Consider the following 18,409-nt stretch of genomic DNA (forward strand, 5'->3'; position numbering starts at 1 on the left):
GGTTGGCGATGGAGGAGTCCAAGGACCTGCATGTCCTTGGTGGAGTGGGAGGGGGAGTTGAAGTGTTGAGCCACGGGGTGGATGGGTTGGTTGGTCCAGGTGTCCCAGAGTGTTCTCTGAAACGTTCCGCAAGTAGGCGGCCTATCACCCCAATATAGAGGAAGCCACATTGGGTGCAGTAAATGATGTGCGTGGAGGTGCAGGTGAATTTGTGGTGGATATGGAAGGATCCCTTGGGGCCTTGGAGGGAAGTAAGAGGGGAGGTGTGGGCGCAAGTTTTGCATTTCTTGCGGTTGCAGGGAAAGGTTCCCGGAGTGGAGGTTGGGTTGGTTTGGCGCACTGACCTTTACACCACTGAGGCTAGACGCCAGCTCGCGGACACCCCCTCCTACTGCCCCCTGGACCATGACCCCACCTCCCACCACCAAACCATCATCTCCCAGACCATCCATAACCTCATCACCTCAGGCGATCTCCCATCCATCGCCTCCAACCTCATAGTCCCACAACTCCACACCGCCCGTTTCTACCTCCTGCCCAAAATCCACAAACCTGACTGCCCCGGCCGACCCATTGTCTCAGCCTGCGCCTGCCCCACCGAACTCATCTCTGCATACCTCGACACAGTCCTGTCCCCCTTCGTCCAAGAACTACTCACCTACGTTCGCGACATCACCCACGCCCTCCACCTCCTCCATGATTTTCACTTCCCCGGTCCCCAACGCCTTATCTTCACCATGGACATCCAGTTCCTCTATACCTCCATCCCCCATCACGAAGGATTCAAAGCCCTCCACTTCTTCCTTTCCTGCCACACCAACCAGTACCCTTCCACTGACACCTTCCTTCGACTGACTGAATTGGTCCTCACTCTGAACAACCTCTCTTTCCAATCCTCCCACTTCCTCCAAACCAAAGGAGTAGCCATGGGCACCCGCATGGGCCCCAGCTATGCCTGCCTCTTTGTAGGATATGTGGAACAGTCCATCTTCCACAGCTACACTGGCACCAACCCCCACCTTTTCCTCCGCTACATCGATGACTGTATCAGCGCTGCCTCGTGCTCCCACGAGGTGGTTGAACAGTTCATACACTTTGCGAACTCCTTCCACCCCAACCTCAAATTTACCTGGACCGTCTCAGACTCCTCCCTCCCCTTCCTAGACCTCTCCATTTCTATCTCGGGCGACTCAATCAACACGGACATTTACTATAAACCGACCGACTCTCACAGCTACCTAGACTACACCTCCTCCCACCCTGCCCCCTGTAAAAACGCCATCCCATATTCCCAATTCCTTTGTCTTCGCCGCATCTCCTCCCAGGAGGACCAGTTCCAATACCGAACAACCCAGATGGCCTTCTTCTTCAACGACCGCAATATCCCCCCAGACATGATCGACGATGCTCTCCACTGCATCTCCTCCACTTCCCGCTCCTCCACCCTTGAGCCCCGCCCCTCCAATAGCCACCAGGACAGAACCCCACTGGTCCTCACCTACCACCCACCCCCAACCTCCATATACATTGTATCATCTGTCGTCATTTCCACCACCTCCAAACAGACCCCAACACCAGGGATATATTTCCCTCCCTTCCCCTATCAGCGTTCCGAAAAGACCACTCCCTCTGTGACTCCCTTGTCAGGTCTACACCCACCCACCAACCCAACCTCCACTCCCGGCACCTTTCCCTGCAACCGCAAGAAATGCAAAACTTGCGCCCACACCTCCCCCCTTATTTCCCTCCAAGGCCCCAAGGAATCCTTCCATATCCACCACAAATTCACCTGCACCTCCACACACATCATTTACTGCATCCGCTGCACCCGATGTGGCCTCCTCTATATTGGGGTGACAGGCCGCCTACTTGCGGAACGTTTCAGAGAACACCTCTGGGACACCTGGACCAACCAACCCAACCACCTCGTGGCTCAACACTTCAACTCCCCCTCCCACTCCACCAAGGACATGCAGGTCCTTGGACTCCTCCATCGCCAGACCATAGCAACACGACAGCTGGAGGAAGAGCGCCACATCTTCTGCCTAGGACCCCTCCAACCACAAGGGAAGAACTCAGATTTCTCCAGTTTCCTCGTTTCCCCTCCCCCCACCTTGTCTCAGTCCCAACCCTCGAACTCAGCACCACCTTCCTAACCTGCAATCTTCTTCCTGACCTCTCCGCCCCCACCCCCACTCCGGTCTATCACCCTCACCTTAACCTCCTTCCACCTATCGCATTTCCAACGCCCTTCCCTCAAGTCCCACCTCCTACCTTTTATCTTAGCCTGCTTGGCACTCTCTCCTCATTCCTGAAGAAGGGCTCGTGCCCAAAACGTCGATTCTCCTGCTCCTTGGATGCTGCCTTACCTGCTGTGCTTTTCCAGCAACACATTTTCAGCTCTGATCTCCAGCATCTGCAGACCTCACTTTCTCCCAAATGGGTTTTCATGACAATCGTTAATGATATTTGACATCGTCATGGAGACATGTTAACTAATTTAAGCACTTTAATTGGAAAAAAAAGTGTTTATTTTTCAGCCAAAAGTAACAGGAATGTTCCTCTGGAGCCCTCACAGTAGTCTTAGGCTCCCTTTGTTCCATGATCCACACCTCTATCCTGTCATTTCCCCTCTTTCCCATTTCATTCACGTTCATCCTGGAAAGTTGTCTTCAACCAGATAACTTCTTTGCTAGTTCTGTGGCACGTGAATGAAAGCCATCATTAAAACTGGCTTGTTCTGAACATCAATCTTGCTCAGACGTCATTGCCTATTTGGGGCTCAGCTGCACTGTTTCTGATGACAGAGTAAAATCCGATTCCACAGCGTCGAACCAGGGATATTAGCTTTATTTGTTTATATGAACAGAACATTAGTTCCAATATGCAAGCCAAATACAATTCCAAACATCCCAGTATTACTCTGTTTTGTTGTAATTACCTGATCTTAAAATTTCACATCAAGTTCTGAAAATCTTTTTTGTCATTTATTTGTGAAAAATGGGTTTCTTTTCATATTTAGTACTCAGTAGAGACAATAAGTATTCTCACTAGCATGTTACATAGACAAGTTTGTCTACAGTATCTTTTCACTTGGCAGTTCCTGAATGGGATGAATTGGAACTCAACACCAGACTTCAAAACTGAAACACTGTTTTCTTTTCAATATTCTGAAATAAATTTGGAACACGGTCTTTGGAAGTTCTTGCAAATTCACATCTTCTTTTCAACAAAAGGATTCTGCCAAATGTATTCCCGTAATTACATTCCATGTATTTCTTTGTTTAAATAATACAGCCTGTCTTTTGTTAACTTTCTCCTCTTTCCCCTGTTGGACCCCTCCTCATCTTGTAAATGATCAGTGGAAACTTGTTTACTGTTCATAGTTCCTCAAATGCTGGATAGAGATAATATAGTGCCATATACTGACAAATCTTTCCTCAGCAGTAGAGAAATACCAGTCCCGTTTTGTTATTTCCTCAACATAACAACACAGTCAGGAATTCAGCAGTTTATAGGGGCTACATACATCCCTTCATTCCAAGGTGAAGTACACAGCAATGGTATGTCAACTCACTACTTTCTTCTGCTACTTGATCTAATTCAAAGCCAGGTAAGTGGAGAAAAACAATTCCAAAAAGAATTCTATCTTTTAACATTTTGCCACAAAGAACAGAAACCAGTTATTGCTAATCGCATTTTCTTGCCTATTCACCACCCCAGATTAAGCCATATTCTATCTCAAGAGAAGTCTTGCAAACCAATCTTTTTTTTCATTGGCTGATATTATACCCAGTTCCATTAAACACCAAATGTATTACTTTGTCCTTAAGTTATTCAATGACGTAATTTCTTCTATCTCTGTAAACTTGCCAATGGTATGATTCCCACTACTCAGTTCCACGTATTCTGGTCTCAGACACCAACACCCTACCCAACAGCAGTGTCTATCTTCCATCCCTACTCTCACTACGTCTTTCTGCTACTCCTATCTCCTTCAAGTTACAAACATTTCCTCAAATCAAAACAGAAGAATAAATTAGTCACGTGTTCTACTATTTTGCTTAGCATGAAGCCACGGGGACATGGTTATTAATGGGAGAGAGTTTTATTTATATTGGGAAGGTACTGCTGGATTTTTACACCTCTACACAACAGTAAGAGCATTTGTGCTGAGTATGTATAGAATGTTAATCTCCAAATCATAGGCAGGTGATAGGAATATCAGGTTTGATAAACAGTTGAACGGTTTATGTAAATTCAAGGTGTTATGGAATTGAATGTTTAGAAAATAGCTAATCAGCATTTCTACCTGGATATAAAATGTATGTGAGTTATACCACAAGGCAGATGAAACAAATCTACAAAAAGCCATTGTAATGTCAGTTAACAAGGTTTTTAAATGGTACCACTAATGCAGTCTGCAAAAATCTGAGCGAGTGCAAGAGCTCGAGACATCCAGACCATTCACTACCTATGTCACCAGCCCATTGTGCTGCATCACCAGCTCTTCAAATGAGCATCATTGCTTCGTGCCAATCTTTTGTCTTTTCCCTATATCCATGTGCACTATTACTACACAAATAAATATCCAATGCTTTTGAATGTCTCAACTTAACTTGCTCTACCACACTCTGAGGCAGTGCATTCCATACCCTGACTAATCACTTCATAACTAAGGGGACTTTTCTCTCTCACAAGCCTTGCTCCTTCTGCACATCAGTTTAAATCTACATCCTCTCATTCTTGATCCTGTTATGAGTGGGAACAACTTTGCCTTGTCTACTCTATCCATGATTTCGAAAACTTCTATCAGATCTCATCGCAGTCTCCTTCTATCCAAGCAAATCAGTCCCAACTTCTTCAATCTATCCTGATAACTGAAATGGAACCTTACTTTTCAATGAATTCTGCAATATCTCTGGTGCATTCATATCTCTCCAATAACGTGCCGCCCATAACTGTACACAGCACACTAGCTGAGGTCTAGCCAGTGGTGTACACAAGTGCTACATCACACTTGTACACTCGGTTTCTATTAATAAAGGAAGAATACTGTGTGTTTTATTAACTGCTCTCACCACCTGTCCTCCCACCTTCAATGATCTGTGCACATAAACATACAAGTCTCCCCTGCTCCTGCAGACCCTTTAAAATTGCACTTCATATCCTATATTGTCTTTCAATGTCCTTCCTGCCAAAGTGCATCACCATACACTTCTCTACATTGAAGCTCATCTACCATGTATTTGCCCACCCCACCAACTTGTCAATGTCCTTTTGGAGTTCCACACTCCTCCTCACAGTTTATAGTTCCTCCAGGTTTTGTGTCATTGGCAAACTTTGAAATTGCCACCTGCAAATCAAGATTCAGATAAAAGCAGGAAAACTAAGGGTCCCAATACTGACCCTGGGGAACTCCAATGAAAACCTTCCTCCAGCTCAAAAATATTTATTGACCATTACTCTGCTGCTCATCACTCAGCCAATTTTGTATCAACATTGCTACTGTCCCACTTATAAGTTTCCTCAAGCTGGTATCAAAAACCTCCCAGAAAAACAATACCCGCACTGAAACTTAAGTTATCTCTTCAAAAAAAAAATCAAGTTTGATAAACCTGATTTCTCCTTTATAAATCTATGCAGAGTCTTCCTAATCGATGCACCTTTTTCCATGTGACTAATAATTCTATCCTGAGCAAGTGTTTCTAGAAGCTTCCATATCACCAAAGTTAAATCGATTGGAAAATAACTCCAGCAATTACAGACCAGTCTTCTGGCACCTCCCCTATGTCCAGGAAAGAATTAAATTTTCAGTCACATTAAAAGTTAAATCGGGAAATACCTTTTTTGTAGTTTAGTGGATTGGTTACCTACTGAACAGTGGGCAAAAGTGAGGACTGCAAATGCTGGAAACCAGAGTTTCGATCAGAGTGGTGCTGGAAAAGCACAGCAGGTCAGGCAGCATCCGAGGAGCAGGAAAAATCGACGTTTTGGTTAGCTGGTTTGTTAGAGGCAAAAGATTTTAAACTTGAAATCTTGTGTGATACTTCCAGTTGATTACTGGAAATGCAAATATCTTTTGAAAAGTTATCAATCTCTACGGAGACCCTTAAATTCAGCATAAGATTTGAATCACATGACCCTCACCAATTCTTTGGTTTAGTGTTGCTTTTCCTAACTGGTATGCTTCTTTGATACAACATATACTATGAGAATACAAATTACTTTTGTTTTATGGGACAGTGTATCAAACTCAGATCTGTAATGTAATCTTCATTGAAAGCAAAATTAACCATGTGATATAAAGGACTACATGAATTGTCATGTGTAACATAACTTACCTCATTGTCTGATTCCACAAGAACTTGATCGTATTCACTAAGGGCAACTAAAAACATAATAGATGTCACATTTTCAAAGCAGTGAATCCATTTCCTTCGTTCTGACCGCTGACCCCCAACATCGACCATTCTGAAAGACCAATGTAAGACCAAACTGCGTATGAACCAGCTATAATGTTACGAAAACCTGACAAGTCCAAATTTCAACTATATAGTTGAATAGCTGAGAAGTCCTTAAAATTTGTAACATACATGCATTTGACAAATATTCATATGATTAATTCAATAATAGCTCAACAGAAAAAAATAAGTCATTCATTTTGAAGAATTTACATGAACCTCAGTCTCTTTGGTAAGCAAATGAAAACAACTTAAAACGCAAAATAATGGTTTTTAGTTTATCCAATGATCTCATTATTTAATACATATTAGATTATCTGGTTATTTTAAAGAATAAAAAAGCAACTTGCAAATAAACAATTATGATTGTAAATAAATATTGCCTTTAAAAGTAATCATAGATTTATGAAGCATGCACTGTTTTGTTCCAATCATATCTATTAAGTTTACAAATTTGAAATTCAGTTTACATCATGCTCAAAGAGTCCTTGAAAATGGAAGGTTTTTGTCCAAGCTGTAAAAACTAATACTGTCTTTTAGTAACTTTCTTCTACCTGAAAATGACGGTTTGTAAGTCGAAAGGGTATTCAATGATCCCTGTTGTTGGGACTCGCACTCTAAGCACATCCTGTTGAGTGGGTAGGTAGGTAGGTTCTGCTATACGGTCCAAGTCTTTAAGATAGCTACAGACAGGGAGAAACAACAGGAATGCAAAGACTGTGACATTGGAGAGGGAAGCTGGGGAGGAAAATAGAAACAGGGTGTTGTGGTGATCACCATTCTTCCTGGCAACAAGAGTCATGGTGAATTCCCCAAGACGGTACCACTTATTCAAGGAGGTGATGTGGGATAGTTCTTAACATTCAAACCTACTCCTCACCAGATTGTGCCACTTTCCCTAGAATGCAGAGTGCATTTTCCCAGTATTCCTCTAATATAGAATTCATGAAACTTGTGCTTTTTTATCAAAAAAGCACATGTTGTAGTCGAATTGGCAAGGTTCTCTGAAAGGTTTTTAATTTTACACAAAAGGTATTTAATTTCCAAGACAGTGATTGTGTGCATTTTTGTCCTTGACACTAATCCATAAGTACTACTTTAAAATAAGGTCATTTACAAGTTGTATATGTCATCAGATTGAACTTGAAAATACTGGGAAGACACAACATCTGCTAACTAGGAAATTTACAACAGGCCCCAATCAGTACCTGAAGATTATATTCTCCAGATCAAATGGATACTCAATGATGCCAGTTGTGGGCACTCGAACCCGCAGCACATCCTGTTGAGTTGGCAGATAATCTGGTGCTGCAATACGATCAGTATCACTAAGGTAGCTGTGAAATAAGAAAGAAAATTAAATGTGATGCATTGGCTCCTCTAAGTGAGTGCCTTGATTTATTTTTGGAAAGCCAAGTAAGGAAAGATACTGCAAAAATTAAAACAAATTCATATGTTTGGATCATTTTTAAATGAATGAGCAGGCTCTCCTGTTATTACTCATAACTTGAGGGAAAATATGCCATTATCCCATTTAGAGCCTACTATTTAACAAGGTCATTGAATTGGTTGAATTAATGCTTTCAAATGCCAATATCATGTCTATGCAATTGTGTAATAAGAATGAATCAATTCTCTTGTTTCTTATAACATTTCTTTTCAATGACATAACTTTATTTTAGCATTTTTTTTCCAAATAAAAGAAATTCAAGAAACAGAGAAAGATGGTTAAAAACCAAACAGGCCAGCACAGAATGATGCAGTGCCAAGAGCAAAAGTCTGAATACTGACAGATGGAGTCAGCATTTACACTCAACACCAATGAGAGAGATTTCAATTTAGGAGCAGTCTGGCTCAGCAGACTAAAAAGCATTTTTCTCAAAAATTGTGCAGATAGCATGTACTCAGACTACAGGACATAGATCTAGATAGGAAATTAAATCTTTGGGCAAATATATCAATTTCAAGGCGACAATTATAGGAGCTGCCGAAGCTTCATGCAAAACATTTACTGAAGGGTTTCAAATACAAACTATATTTCAAGGAGTATATTGCATCACATCATCCCAGAATATGTAACTGCAGTTGACATTTTTTGAAATAACTTATTTTAGCCATGAGATATCGCAATGAGTGAGAGAAGAATTATAGATTTTCTTATGCAGAAGTTGGTTCATCACTTTCTGCCAGGTAGTTAGTCCTTAGTAGCTCCCTATTGGCTGTTTTTAGGTACAATTCTCACTTTTAATTGCATGGTCACTATTTCTTCAATCCGGATTTGTTGCTATTTTACTTAACAAGCAAAATCAACAGAGTGTGACAGTGAATGCGCAGCACGGGGAAAAAAAAGTAGCACTTTAAAGAATTCCACACTGTGTACAGACTGCAGGGGTCCCTGTTTAAGTCAGCCTCATTTAGCACTGTTCTGCTTTGAAGTTGGGAAGTTATTTGGGCCTGCAATTTTGTTGAGTGTGGCAAGATTCATTTTACTGCTGTTTAACACCTGATTGACAGCATTTTGACGTGCTCTCTCACTGTCCAAATTGAAGCTGTTCCTCATGCTGAACCTGGTGACTTGCAGTCTCTCCCCATGCCACACACCTGGCTGAAGTCTGCAGCAGGGATCCATTGCTTGGCAGGCTTCGTGCCACCTGCTTGGGTTGTCACTTGATCATGCCAGCTTGTAGCCAATGCCTGCTGGTGACTTTTAAGAGGACACAACGCCTCGCTCATGCTGGCCACCTCTGGGCTTCACACGGAGCCGCTCCTGTGGACTGGCTGTAGGAAGTTGACCGTCACCCCTCCTCCTCCTCCATGTGTCATCTATGGATGAGTTCAGTGGCTTTTCCTCCCTTCCTGTCTCTGATTTGGCAAACAGGATCGCTTATGAAATGGCAACTCACAATTGGAAGAACAGTAGAAGGTGATGGTTGCTCAGTGTAGAGGAATGTCATTCAACAGGTAATTCGAACAGATCATTCAAAAGGAATACAGCAAACTTCAAGACTGCAGTGAGAAGTCAGACCAGCATTCACTTCAGAAGCTGCTGATTTCAGTGTGAGTTTTGATACAAGAAAAGAAAGGGAGGAGACGCCACTGAGCCCTGCCATGGCTATATAAGGGGAAGGGGAGGGAAGCTGGAGGCAGTCGCAGAGACAGGGAGGTGGTCAATGTGTCATCTCAGGGAGGTGTAGTACAACGTGGCCAGGATTGGGCTACAGCTCAGTCCAGCAGCCTGGAGCTTAGTGAGTGGAACCTCCCTGGTGCATACTTCTGAAAGTGATACCTTAGGCTCCACTCTTGAAGGGATAGGGAGAGGGAAAGAGTCTACAATTTGGAGAGTTAGAGAGAGGAAGGATCTTCAGTGATCAAGAGGATAAGGGAGTGGGAAGCATGATTAACTGTGAGCAGTAGGAACTGCAAGTTATATTTTTTTTTCCAAGTTTTCATTTACCAATCTAACAATTTAGCCACGTAAAGTTTTTCAACTTCTGGAATGCACTGTCTGGGAGGGAAGTTGAGCTGGGAAACCTCACAACCTCTAGAATGTACTTGAATGAGCACCTGAAAGGTTATAACATTTAAAGGTATAGACCAAGTGATGGGAAGTGGAACTAGTGTACAGAGTTAAAAATCACAAAACACCTAGTTATAGTCCAACAGGTTTAATTGGAAGCACACTAGCTTTCGGAGCATCGATCCTTCATCAGGTGGTAGCAGAGGGCTCAATCCTAACACACAGAATTTATAGCAAAAATTTACAGTGTGATGTAACTGAAATTATACATTGAAAAATTGATTGTCTGTTAAGCCTTTCATCTGTTAGAATACAGTGATAGTTTCACTTCTTTCATGTGTAAATCACAAAACCTTTTTTTCAAGAAGTTGAAAATTACACCATGTTCTTCATGACCTGCAACACATTATCAATGAGGATGAGCACCTCACCTAGACCTTCCCCACAGCTCCACTACTTGCCTTTAAACAACCGCCAAACCTCAAATAGATCGTTGTTCATAGCAAGCTGCCCGGCTCTCAGGATAACTCCATACAACCCTGTCATGGTAGGCGCTGCAGGATGTGGACATAAATAGCACCATTACACGTGGGGACACCTTCCACCTTGTACGTGGCAGGTACTCATGTGACTCAGCCAACGTTGTCTATCTTATACGTTGCAGGCAAGGATGCCCGGAGGCATGGTACATTGGGGAAACTGAGCAAAGGCTACAACAACGGATCAATAGGCACCGCACAACAATCAACAGACAGGAGGGTTCCCTCCCAGTTGGGGAACATTTCAGTGGTCCAAGACATTTAAACTCAGACCTTTGGGTAACCATCCTCCAAGGTGGACTTTGGGACAGGCAGCAGAGAAAAGTGGCTGAGCAGAGGCTGATAGCTAAGTTCGGTACCCATAGGGAGGGCCTCAACCGGGATCTTGGGTTCATGTCACATTACGGGTGACCACTTTGCACTACACACACACAGACACCCACACACACCCTTACAGACACACACTCTCACATGTACCCCCTCACAGACTTAAGACACTCTGCACTCACTACACATATACACTTTCTCACACTCACAACCCCCAACCCAGACAGACAGACAGACAGACACACACAGAGACACACACACACAGAGACACACACACACAGAGACACACACACACAGAGACACACACACAGAGACACACACACACACAGACAAAGACCCACATGCACACACATACTTTGTGGGGTGAATTTGTACTTTCAGGGTTACATTGTACTTTGCTCAAAAACCGCATGCATTCATGTAAAACCCCATTATCTCACTTTTTAGATTAGAATCAATCTAAACATCATGGCATAGACAGAGAACACAGGGGGCCAACACCTGCAACATATTGTCTAGCTATCACCATTGTTAACAGCTAATCCAAGAATGCAACTTTTAAACAAAAAAGGGTTTTGTGATTTACACATGAAAGAAGTGAAACTATCACGGTATTCTAACAGATGAAAAGCTTAACAGACAATCAACTTTTCAGTGTATAATTTCAGTTACATCACACTGTAAATTTGTGTTATAAATTCTGTGTTAGGATTGAGCCCTCCACTACCACCTGATGAAGGAGCGACACTCCGAAAGCTAATGCGCTTCCAATTAAAACCTGTTGGACTATAACCTGCTGTTGTGTGATTTTTAACTTTGTACACCCCAGTCCAACACCAGCATCTCCAAATCATAGTGTGCAGAGTAGCTTTCATCATTGGGTCAAAGGACATCTGCTGTACTATACAATTCTAACATACAGACTATAATGTTTTAAAGTCTTATTTTGAGGAGGAAGGCCCTATAGAGCCTAACTCCTGGTTTTAACATTGGTGCCTTTGAGAAACTGTTTCATTTAAAATTGCAATGTTTGGAAACAACAGCCACAACTTTAAGTGAGGACTTAGATAGTTTCAAATGCTTTGTCAAGACAATAACAATGACAATAAAGCACATAGTTAAGTAGTCATTAGTGAAACCTTGAATTAATACAAACAAATTAATAAATGAAACCAGTAGTAGATGACAATTAGCAAAAGAAACAACACTGGTAAATGAGCAACTTTCTAGAATTATGAGCACTGGAATAACTTCTTCAAAATTAAATGTGGGCTATATTAACATTTAAATGGGTATGTTTAATCTTTGAACATACATATCAAATGGTAAATTATGTTTCAACAAGGATAATTCTACTGATTCAGATTGAAGAAAAGGAATTAAATTTACAATATGCAGTATGACCATTCAAGTGTCCTGTACGTCAACATAGCTTGAAACATTCAATGAAACAGCCATTCTTTTTGCAAGCACTGAATTGTTCTGATTGATCATTTGGATGTTTGGAGGGATATGGGTCAAACACAGGCAAATGGAACTAGTTTCGTTTGAAAACATGGTCAGCGTGGACTAGTTGGACTGAAGGGTCCATTTCCATGCTGTATCACTCTACAACAGCTTGATTCACTTAGAAACTGCACCATGGAAAAATGGCTCTGGTAATGTCTACTGATTATAGCTTCTGTTTTAACCCTGAATCATGTTACGAAATTTGAAAGTTTGAACCACACAGTATTGCAGCAGCAACAGTTGGCTAAATTCTGCAGATATTTTGTTCAACAAAGCTTAGAACAATAAGAAATCAAAAAGTCATCCAAGGAATCCATGACATGATAAAAGACATGTGGAGGCTAATCAAATATCTAGAGTTCTCGGCCAAACAAGTTGTTTTATCTTCTATGAAGCTACTACTTAAGTCAATCATCAGATTTATGTGTACTTTCTAATTAGAAGTATTTGAAGTGAGGTAAGTGTATATTCTGAAATAAAACACTCTATTCTCTTAACTGCCAACCCTGGTCAGCTAACATCATATAAAAGAAGTTTGTCAGCATGTCATAGGGATGAAGTGCACATAACATTCTCAGTTGTCATCATTGTGCAAGATGCTAAGATGAGACCAGGTGCTTTCCCGTAGGGCGCGAAACCTGCACAATCACTTTCAATGGACTGTTTACATAGACCATAAGACATAGGAGCAGAAATTAAGCCATTCAGCCAATCGAGTCTGCTCCACCTTTCAATCTTGGCTGATAAGTTTCTCAACCCCATTCTCCTGAAAACCCTTGATCCCCTTGACACTCAAGAATCTATCGATATCAGTCGTAAATAACTCAATACATAGCCTTTTGTGGCAGTGAATTCCATAGGTTCACCACTCTCTGGCTGAACAAGGTTCTCCACATCTGTTTTAAAAGCTCTTCCCTTTATTCTAAGGTTATGCCCTCAAGTGCTAATCTCTCCCACCAATAGAAACATTTTCCTAATATCCATTCTGTCCAGGCCATTCAGTATTCTACGTTTCACTTAGACCCCCACCCCACCCCCACCTTTCTAACCTTCATCGAGTATAAACCCAGAGTTCTCAAACGTTCGTCACACGTTAAGCATTTCATTCCTAGGAGCATTCTTGTGAACCTCCTCTGAATATATGCTCCAGGGTCAGTACATCCTTCCTGAAAAATAGGGCCCAAAACTGTACACAATACTCCAAATGTGGTCTAACCAGACCCTTACAGAACCTCAGAAGTGCTTCCCTGCTTTTATATTCAAGTCCTATCCAAATAAATGCCATCACTGCACACACCTTCCTAACTACTGAGTCAACCTGCCAATTTACCTTAAGAGAATCCTGGCCTAGAACTCCCAAGTCTCTTTGCATATCAGACTTCTGAATTTTCTCTCCATTTAGAAAATATTCCATGCCTTTATTCGACCTACCAAGGTGCACGATCTCACTCTTTCCGAATTTGCACACCATCTGCCACTTCTTTACCCACTCTCATAACCTGTCCAAATCCTTCTGCAGCTTCCCCACCTCCTCAATACTACCTGTCCCTCAACCTATCTTTGTCTACTCTGCAAACTTAGCCAGAATGCCCTCAGTGCCTTCATTTAGATTATTAATGTATAAAGTGAAAAGCTGTGGTCCCAAAACTGAGCCTTGCAGAACACCACTTGTCACTGGCTGCCATCCTGAGAATGACCCTTTTATCCCCAGTCCCTACTTTCTGCCAGACAGCCAATCTTCTGTCCTTGTCTCTGACACTATGGGTCGCTATCTAAATCAGTAGCCTCCTGTGCAGCACCTTGTCAAAGGCTTTCTTGAAGTACAAGTAGATAACTTCCATTGGCTCTCCTTGGTCTAACCTGTTTGTTATTTCCTCAAAGAAGTCTAGCAGATTTGACAGGCATGACCTCCCCTCAATGAAACCATGCTGACTTTGCCCTAGTTTACCATACACTTCCAAGTATTCAGAAATCTCATCCTTCACAATGGATTTGAGGATCTTACCCGTGACTGAGGTTAGGCTAATTGGCGTGTAATTTTCCATCTTTTGCCTTACTCCCTTCTCAAAGAGGGCTGTCACATTAGCAATTTTCCAATCCTCTGGGACCCTTCCTGATTCTAGCGATTCCTGAAAGATCACCACTAATACCTCCCTTAGAACTCTAGGGTGTAGTCCATCTGGTCCAGTTGATTCATCCACCTTTAGGCTATTCCATTTTTTAAGCACCTTCTCCTTGGTGATGGCCATCATACTCATCTCTGCCCCAATATCTCAAATTTCTGGGATATTACTCGAGTCTTCCATGACGAAGACTGACATGAAGTATTCAGTTCCTCAGCCAATTCCTTGTTTCCCCACTACTATCTCTCCAGCAATATTTTCCAGGGACCCCAATGTCCACTTTTGCCCCTCTTTTGCCATTTATGTATCAAAAGAAACTCTTACAGTCTTCCTTTATGTTGCTGGCTAGCTTGCCCTCATATTTAATCTCTTCTCTCCTTATTTCCTCTTTTGTTGGCCTTTGTAAGCTTCCTAATCCTCTGGTTGCCCACTGTCCTTTGCCACATTATAAATTTTCTCTTGCTTTTACGCTATCCATGACTTCCCTAGTTAGCCATAGCTGCCTCATCCTCCCTGTACCATGCTTCTTTTTCCTCAGAATGAATCTCTGCTCTGTTTCCTGAATTACTCCCAGAAACTCGTGCCATTGCTGTTCCACTATCTTTCCTGCTAGACTGCTCTCCCAGTCAGTTCTACCCAGCTCCTCCCTCATGCCTCTGTAGTTGCCTTTATTCAGCTGGAATACTGTTACATCTGTGTCTATCTCTCCCTCTCAAATTGCAGAGTAAATTCCATCATATTATGATCACTGACTTCTAAGAGTTCCTTCACCTTAACCTCCCTTATCAAGTCTGCCTCATTGCACATCACTAAATCTAGTATTGCTTGTTCCCTAGTGGGCTCCACCACAAGCTGCTCCAAAACACCATCTTGTAAACATTCCACAAATTCCTTTTCTTGCGATCCACTACCAACCTGATTTCCCCAGTACACCTGCACATTGAAATCCTCCATGATCACAGTACCTTCACCTTTCCTACATATCTTTTCTCTCTCCTAGTGTATCTTGCGCCCCAGCTCAGAACTGCTATTTGGTGGCCTGTACATAACTCCAACTATGTTTTTTTTTACCTTTGTGGTGCATTAATTCTGAAATAACCTGTTCTCTCAGTCACAGTTGCTACAGCACCTCAACAGAAAATTAACTTTGTTTTGAAAAAATTAAACCACTAACAGATTTGTGCATACAGAGTCAAAGATATGCAGTACAGAAACACACACTTCAGTCCAACCCGACCATGCCAACCAGATATTCTAAATTAATCTAGTCCCATTTGTCAGCAATTGGACCCATATCTCTCTAAACCCTTCCTATTCAAAAACATATCCAGATGCCTTTTAAATATTGAATTGTTCCAGCCTCCACCACTTCCTCTGGCAGCTCATTCCATACATGCATTGCATGAAAATGTTACCCCTTGGGTCCCTTTTAAATCTTTCCCCTCTCACCTTAAACTTATGTCCTCTAGTATTGGACTCCCCTCCCTCAGGGCAAAGACCCTATCTATTTACCTTGTCCATGCCCCTCAAGATTTTATAAACATCAGTTTCTGACTCTCCAGAGAAAATAGCCTCAGCATATACAACCTCTCCCTATAGCTCAAACCCTCCAACCCTAGCAGCATATATTACAAAGAACGTTAACACCATTTACAACAATAGAACAAAGAATCATGAATGCTGGATAACAGAGGTGAATGGGGGTCTGGTGGTGTCATCCCACTGAAGGCGATAGGAGTGGCAGGTGACGATACTTTAGAAGCAAAAGCTCATGGGTGGAAAGTGAGGACTGGGGACCTATCATTGTTGAGGAAGGAAAGGAAAGAGGTGAGGGCAGAAGTAATGGAAGTGGCTAAGGGCCCTGTAAACTATGATAACAGGGTTTTCTCAGCTGAAAATGGGTGACATGGTGGCAACATCAGAACAGATGTGACAGAGATGGAGAACTGGGAGAATGGAATCCTCACAGGATATCCTTTGACATTCAATGGCACTATCATCCAATTCACCATGCTCTTTATCCTGAAGGTTACCTTTGTCCAAAGACACAACTGGACCAACCACAAATGCAGTGGCTACAAGAGTAGGTTACAGGTTTGGAATCTTGCGGCGAGTAATTCACCTCCTGACTTGGCAAAACCATCCACAAGGTACAATTCAGGAGCATGATGAAATACTCTCCATTTGCCCGAGTGAAGCTTCGGCAACATAAGGAATTTGACGCCATTCAGGATAAAGCAGCCTGACATCAGATGCACTCCCTCCATCACCAACACTCAGTAGCAGCAGAGTGCATCATCCACAAAATTCACCAAGGCTCCACAGACGGTGCCTTAAACCCACAACTACTACCATCCACAATGACACGAGTGGCCAACACATGGGGGCATCACAATCTGGAAGAAATTAGATGGCCTTGGAAATGTACTGCCTTTCCTTTGTGTCAATGTGTCAAAATCCTGGAACCCTCTTTCTAAGGGCATTGTGGATCAACCAACATAAATTGGACTGCAGCAGTTCAATGAAGCAGCTCACCACCTCCTCCTCAAAACCAATTCAGGATGGGTAGCAGATGCTGTCCCAGGTGACAATGCCCACATCCCATGAATGAATAATAAAAACAAAACTTTTCCCTCAGTGATAGAAATCTATTAGCTTTCCCAATTACTTGCTGCTTTTGTACCCTAATGTTTTGTGATTCATGCACAAGGACACCCAGATCCTCCTCCTCAGAGCTCTGCAATCTCTCATCATTTAGAAAACAGGCTTTACGGTTGCTGTCATTATGGGCAAGTTCACATTCTCCTTCATAATGCTGCATTTGCCACACCTTTGCACACACAAGCTTTGTATTTCCCTGTATTGTCCTGTTCCCCCCTCAGTCAAAACATAACACTCGGAGACACAGTATGGCTTTATCTCCTTCATCTTTATTCCGGGCCTTGGAAAGAGAGAGAATGATTGCCCATGTGTGCAGGGACATGGGTTCCCAGTCTTCTCTCTCAAACAATAGTTTCTTAATGAATAAAATAGTCATTTTACAGGGAGGAACATCCAGACAAGGCAACATATATATTGACTGGGTGACCATCTGCTGTTACACAAGGAATGTTCTTAACCTTAACTAGGTTCACATAATGAATACTTTTCACCTTGTTAACTGACCTTACATACGGAATGATTCCAATACGGTTAAATGGCTCTACATAAAGAATGCTTTTCCACCCTGTTAACCCATTACCCTCACCTCAGCACCCCATTGTTAACTGCAAGTTCTTGTCTGATCTGAGTCATGCTCAGCTGAACTTCTTCTTTCACAAAACTGAAAATGTAACTCTGTCCCTACCTGCTTATATCCTATACACATTCATATTTACAGTGTAAATATTTCATCTTCACAACTTACTTTCCAATTTATCTGTATCAGCAGCACATTTGGCAAATATACCTTCTACCCCTTCATCGAAGTCATTTCATTAAACTGTTAAAATTTGAGGCCCCAGCCAAATCGCTGTGGCATTCCACTTGCAAACTTGAAAAGACCCACTTGTATCTACTTTTTGCTTCTGTTAACAAGCCAATCAATGCCAACATGTTATCCTTAAACCATGAACTTTCATTATCCACAAAAACCTTTGATGTGGCATTTTAGTGCCTTCTGGAAATCTCAGTGCAGTGCATCCATCAGTTTCCCCTTGTACATAGCACGTATTACCTCCTCATAGAACCTGATTAAATCATTCCATCCTGATTTCCTGTTCACAAGCCCATATTAACTCTACTTCACTTTCTTGAACTTATCTTAATTCTCTGCTATAACTTATTTTAAAATAGCTTTCAGCATCTTTCCTATGGTGCTGTTAAAAATAACTGATCTGTAGCTTCTTGATTTCTATCTCCTTTTTTGAATACAGGAGTTATAGTATTTAT

At 42.1% G+C, this 18,409-nt stretch overlaps 1 protein-coding gene across 2 annotated transcripts in view; it reads right to left on the minus strand.

Annotated features, from left to right (window-relative positions):
- The window catches only part of LOC140486318 (guanine nucleotide-binding protein G(q) subunit alpha), a 212,445-nt gene that overhangs the window by 13,321 nt on the left and 180,715 nt on the right, over nt 1-18,409 (minus strand). The window contains exons 4-6 of one of the 2 annotated variants that reach the window (XM_072585296.1): nt 7,673-7,801; nt 7,019-7,147; nt 6,345-6,474 (exon numbers count right to left, since the gene is read on the minus strand). In XM_072585296.1, the coding sequence (XP_072441397.1) occupies nt 6,345-6,474; nt 7,019-7,147; nt 7,673-7,801 (388 nt within the window). The remainder of the gene's footprint in view (nt 1-6,344; nt 6,475-7,018; nt 7,148-7,672; nt 7,802-18,409) is intronic. The other variant, XM_072585305.1, reaches the window with a different exon arrangement.

Source organism: Chiloscyllium punctatum, chromosome 2 (assembly GCF_047496795.1).
Source record: "Chiloscyllium punctatum isolate Juve2018m chromosome 2, sChiPun1.3, whole genome shotgun sequence".
In the NCBI taxonomy this organism is placed as follows: Eukaryota; Metazoa; Chordata; class Chondrichthyes; order Orectolobiformes; family Hemiscylliidae; genus Chiloscyllium; species Chiloscyllium punctatum.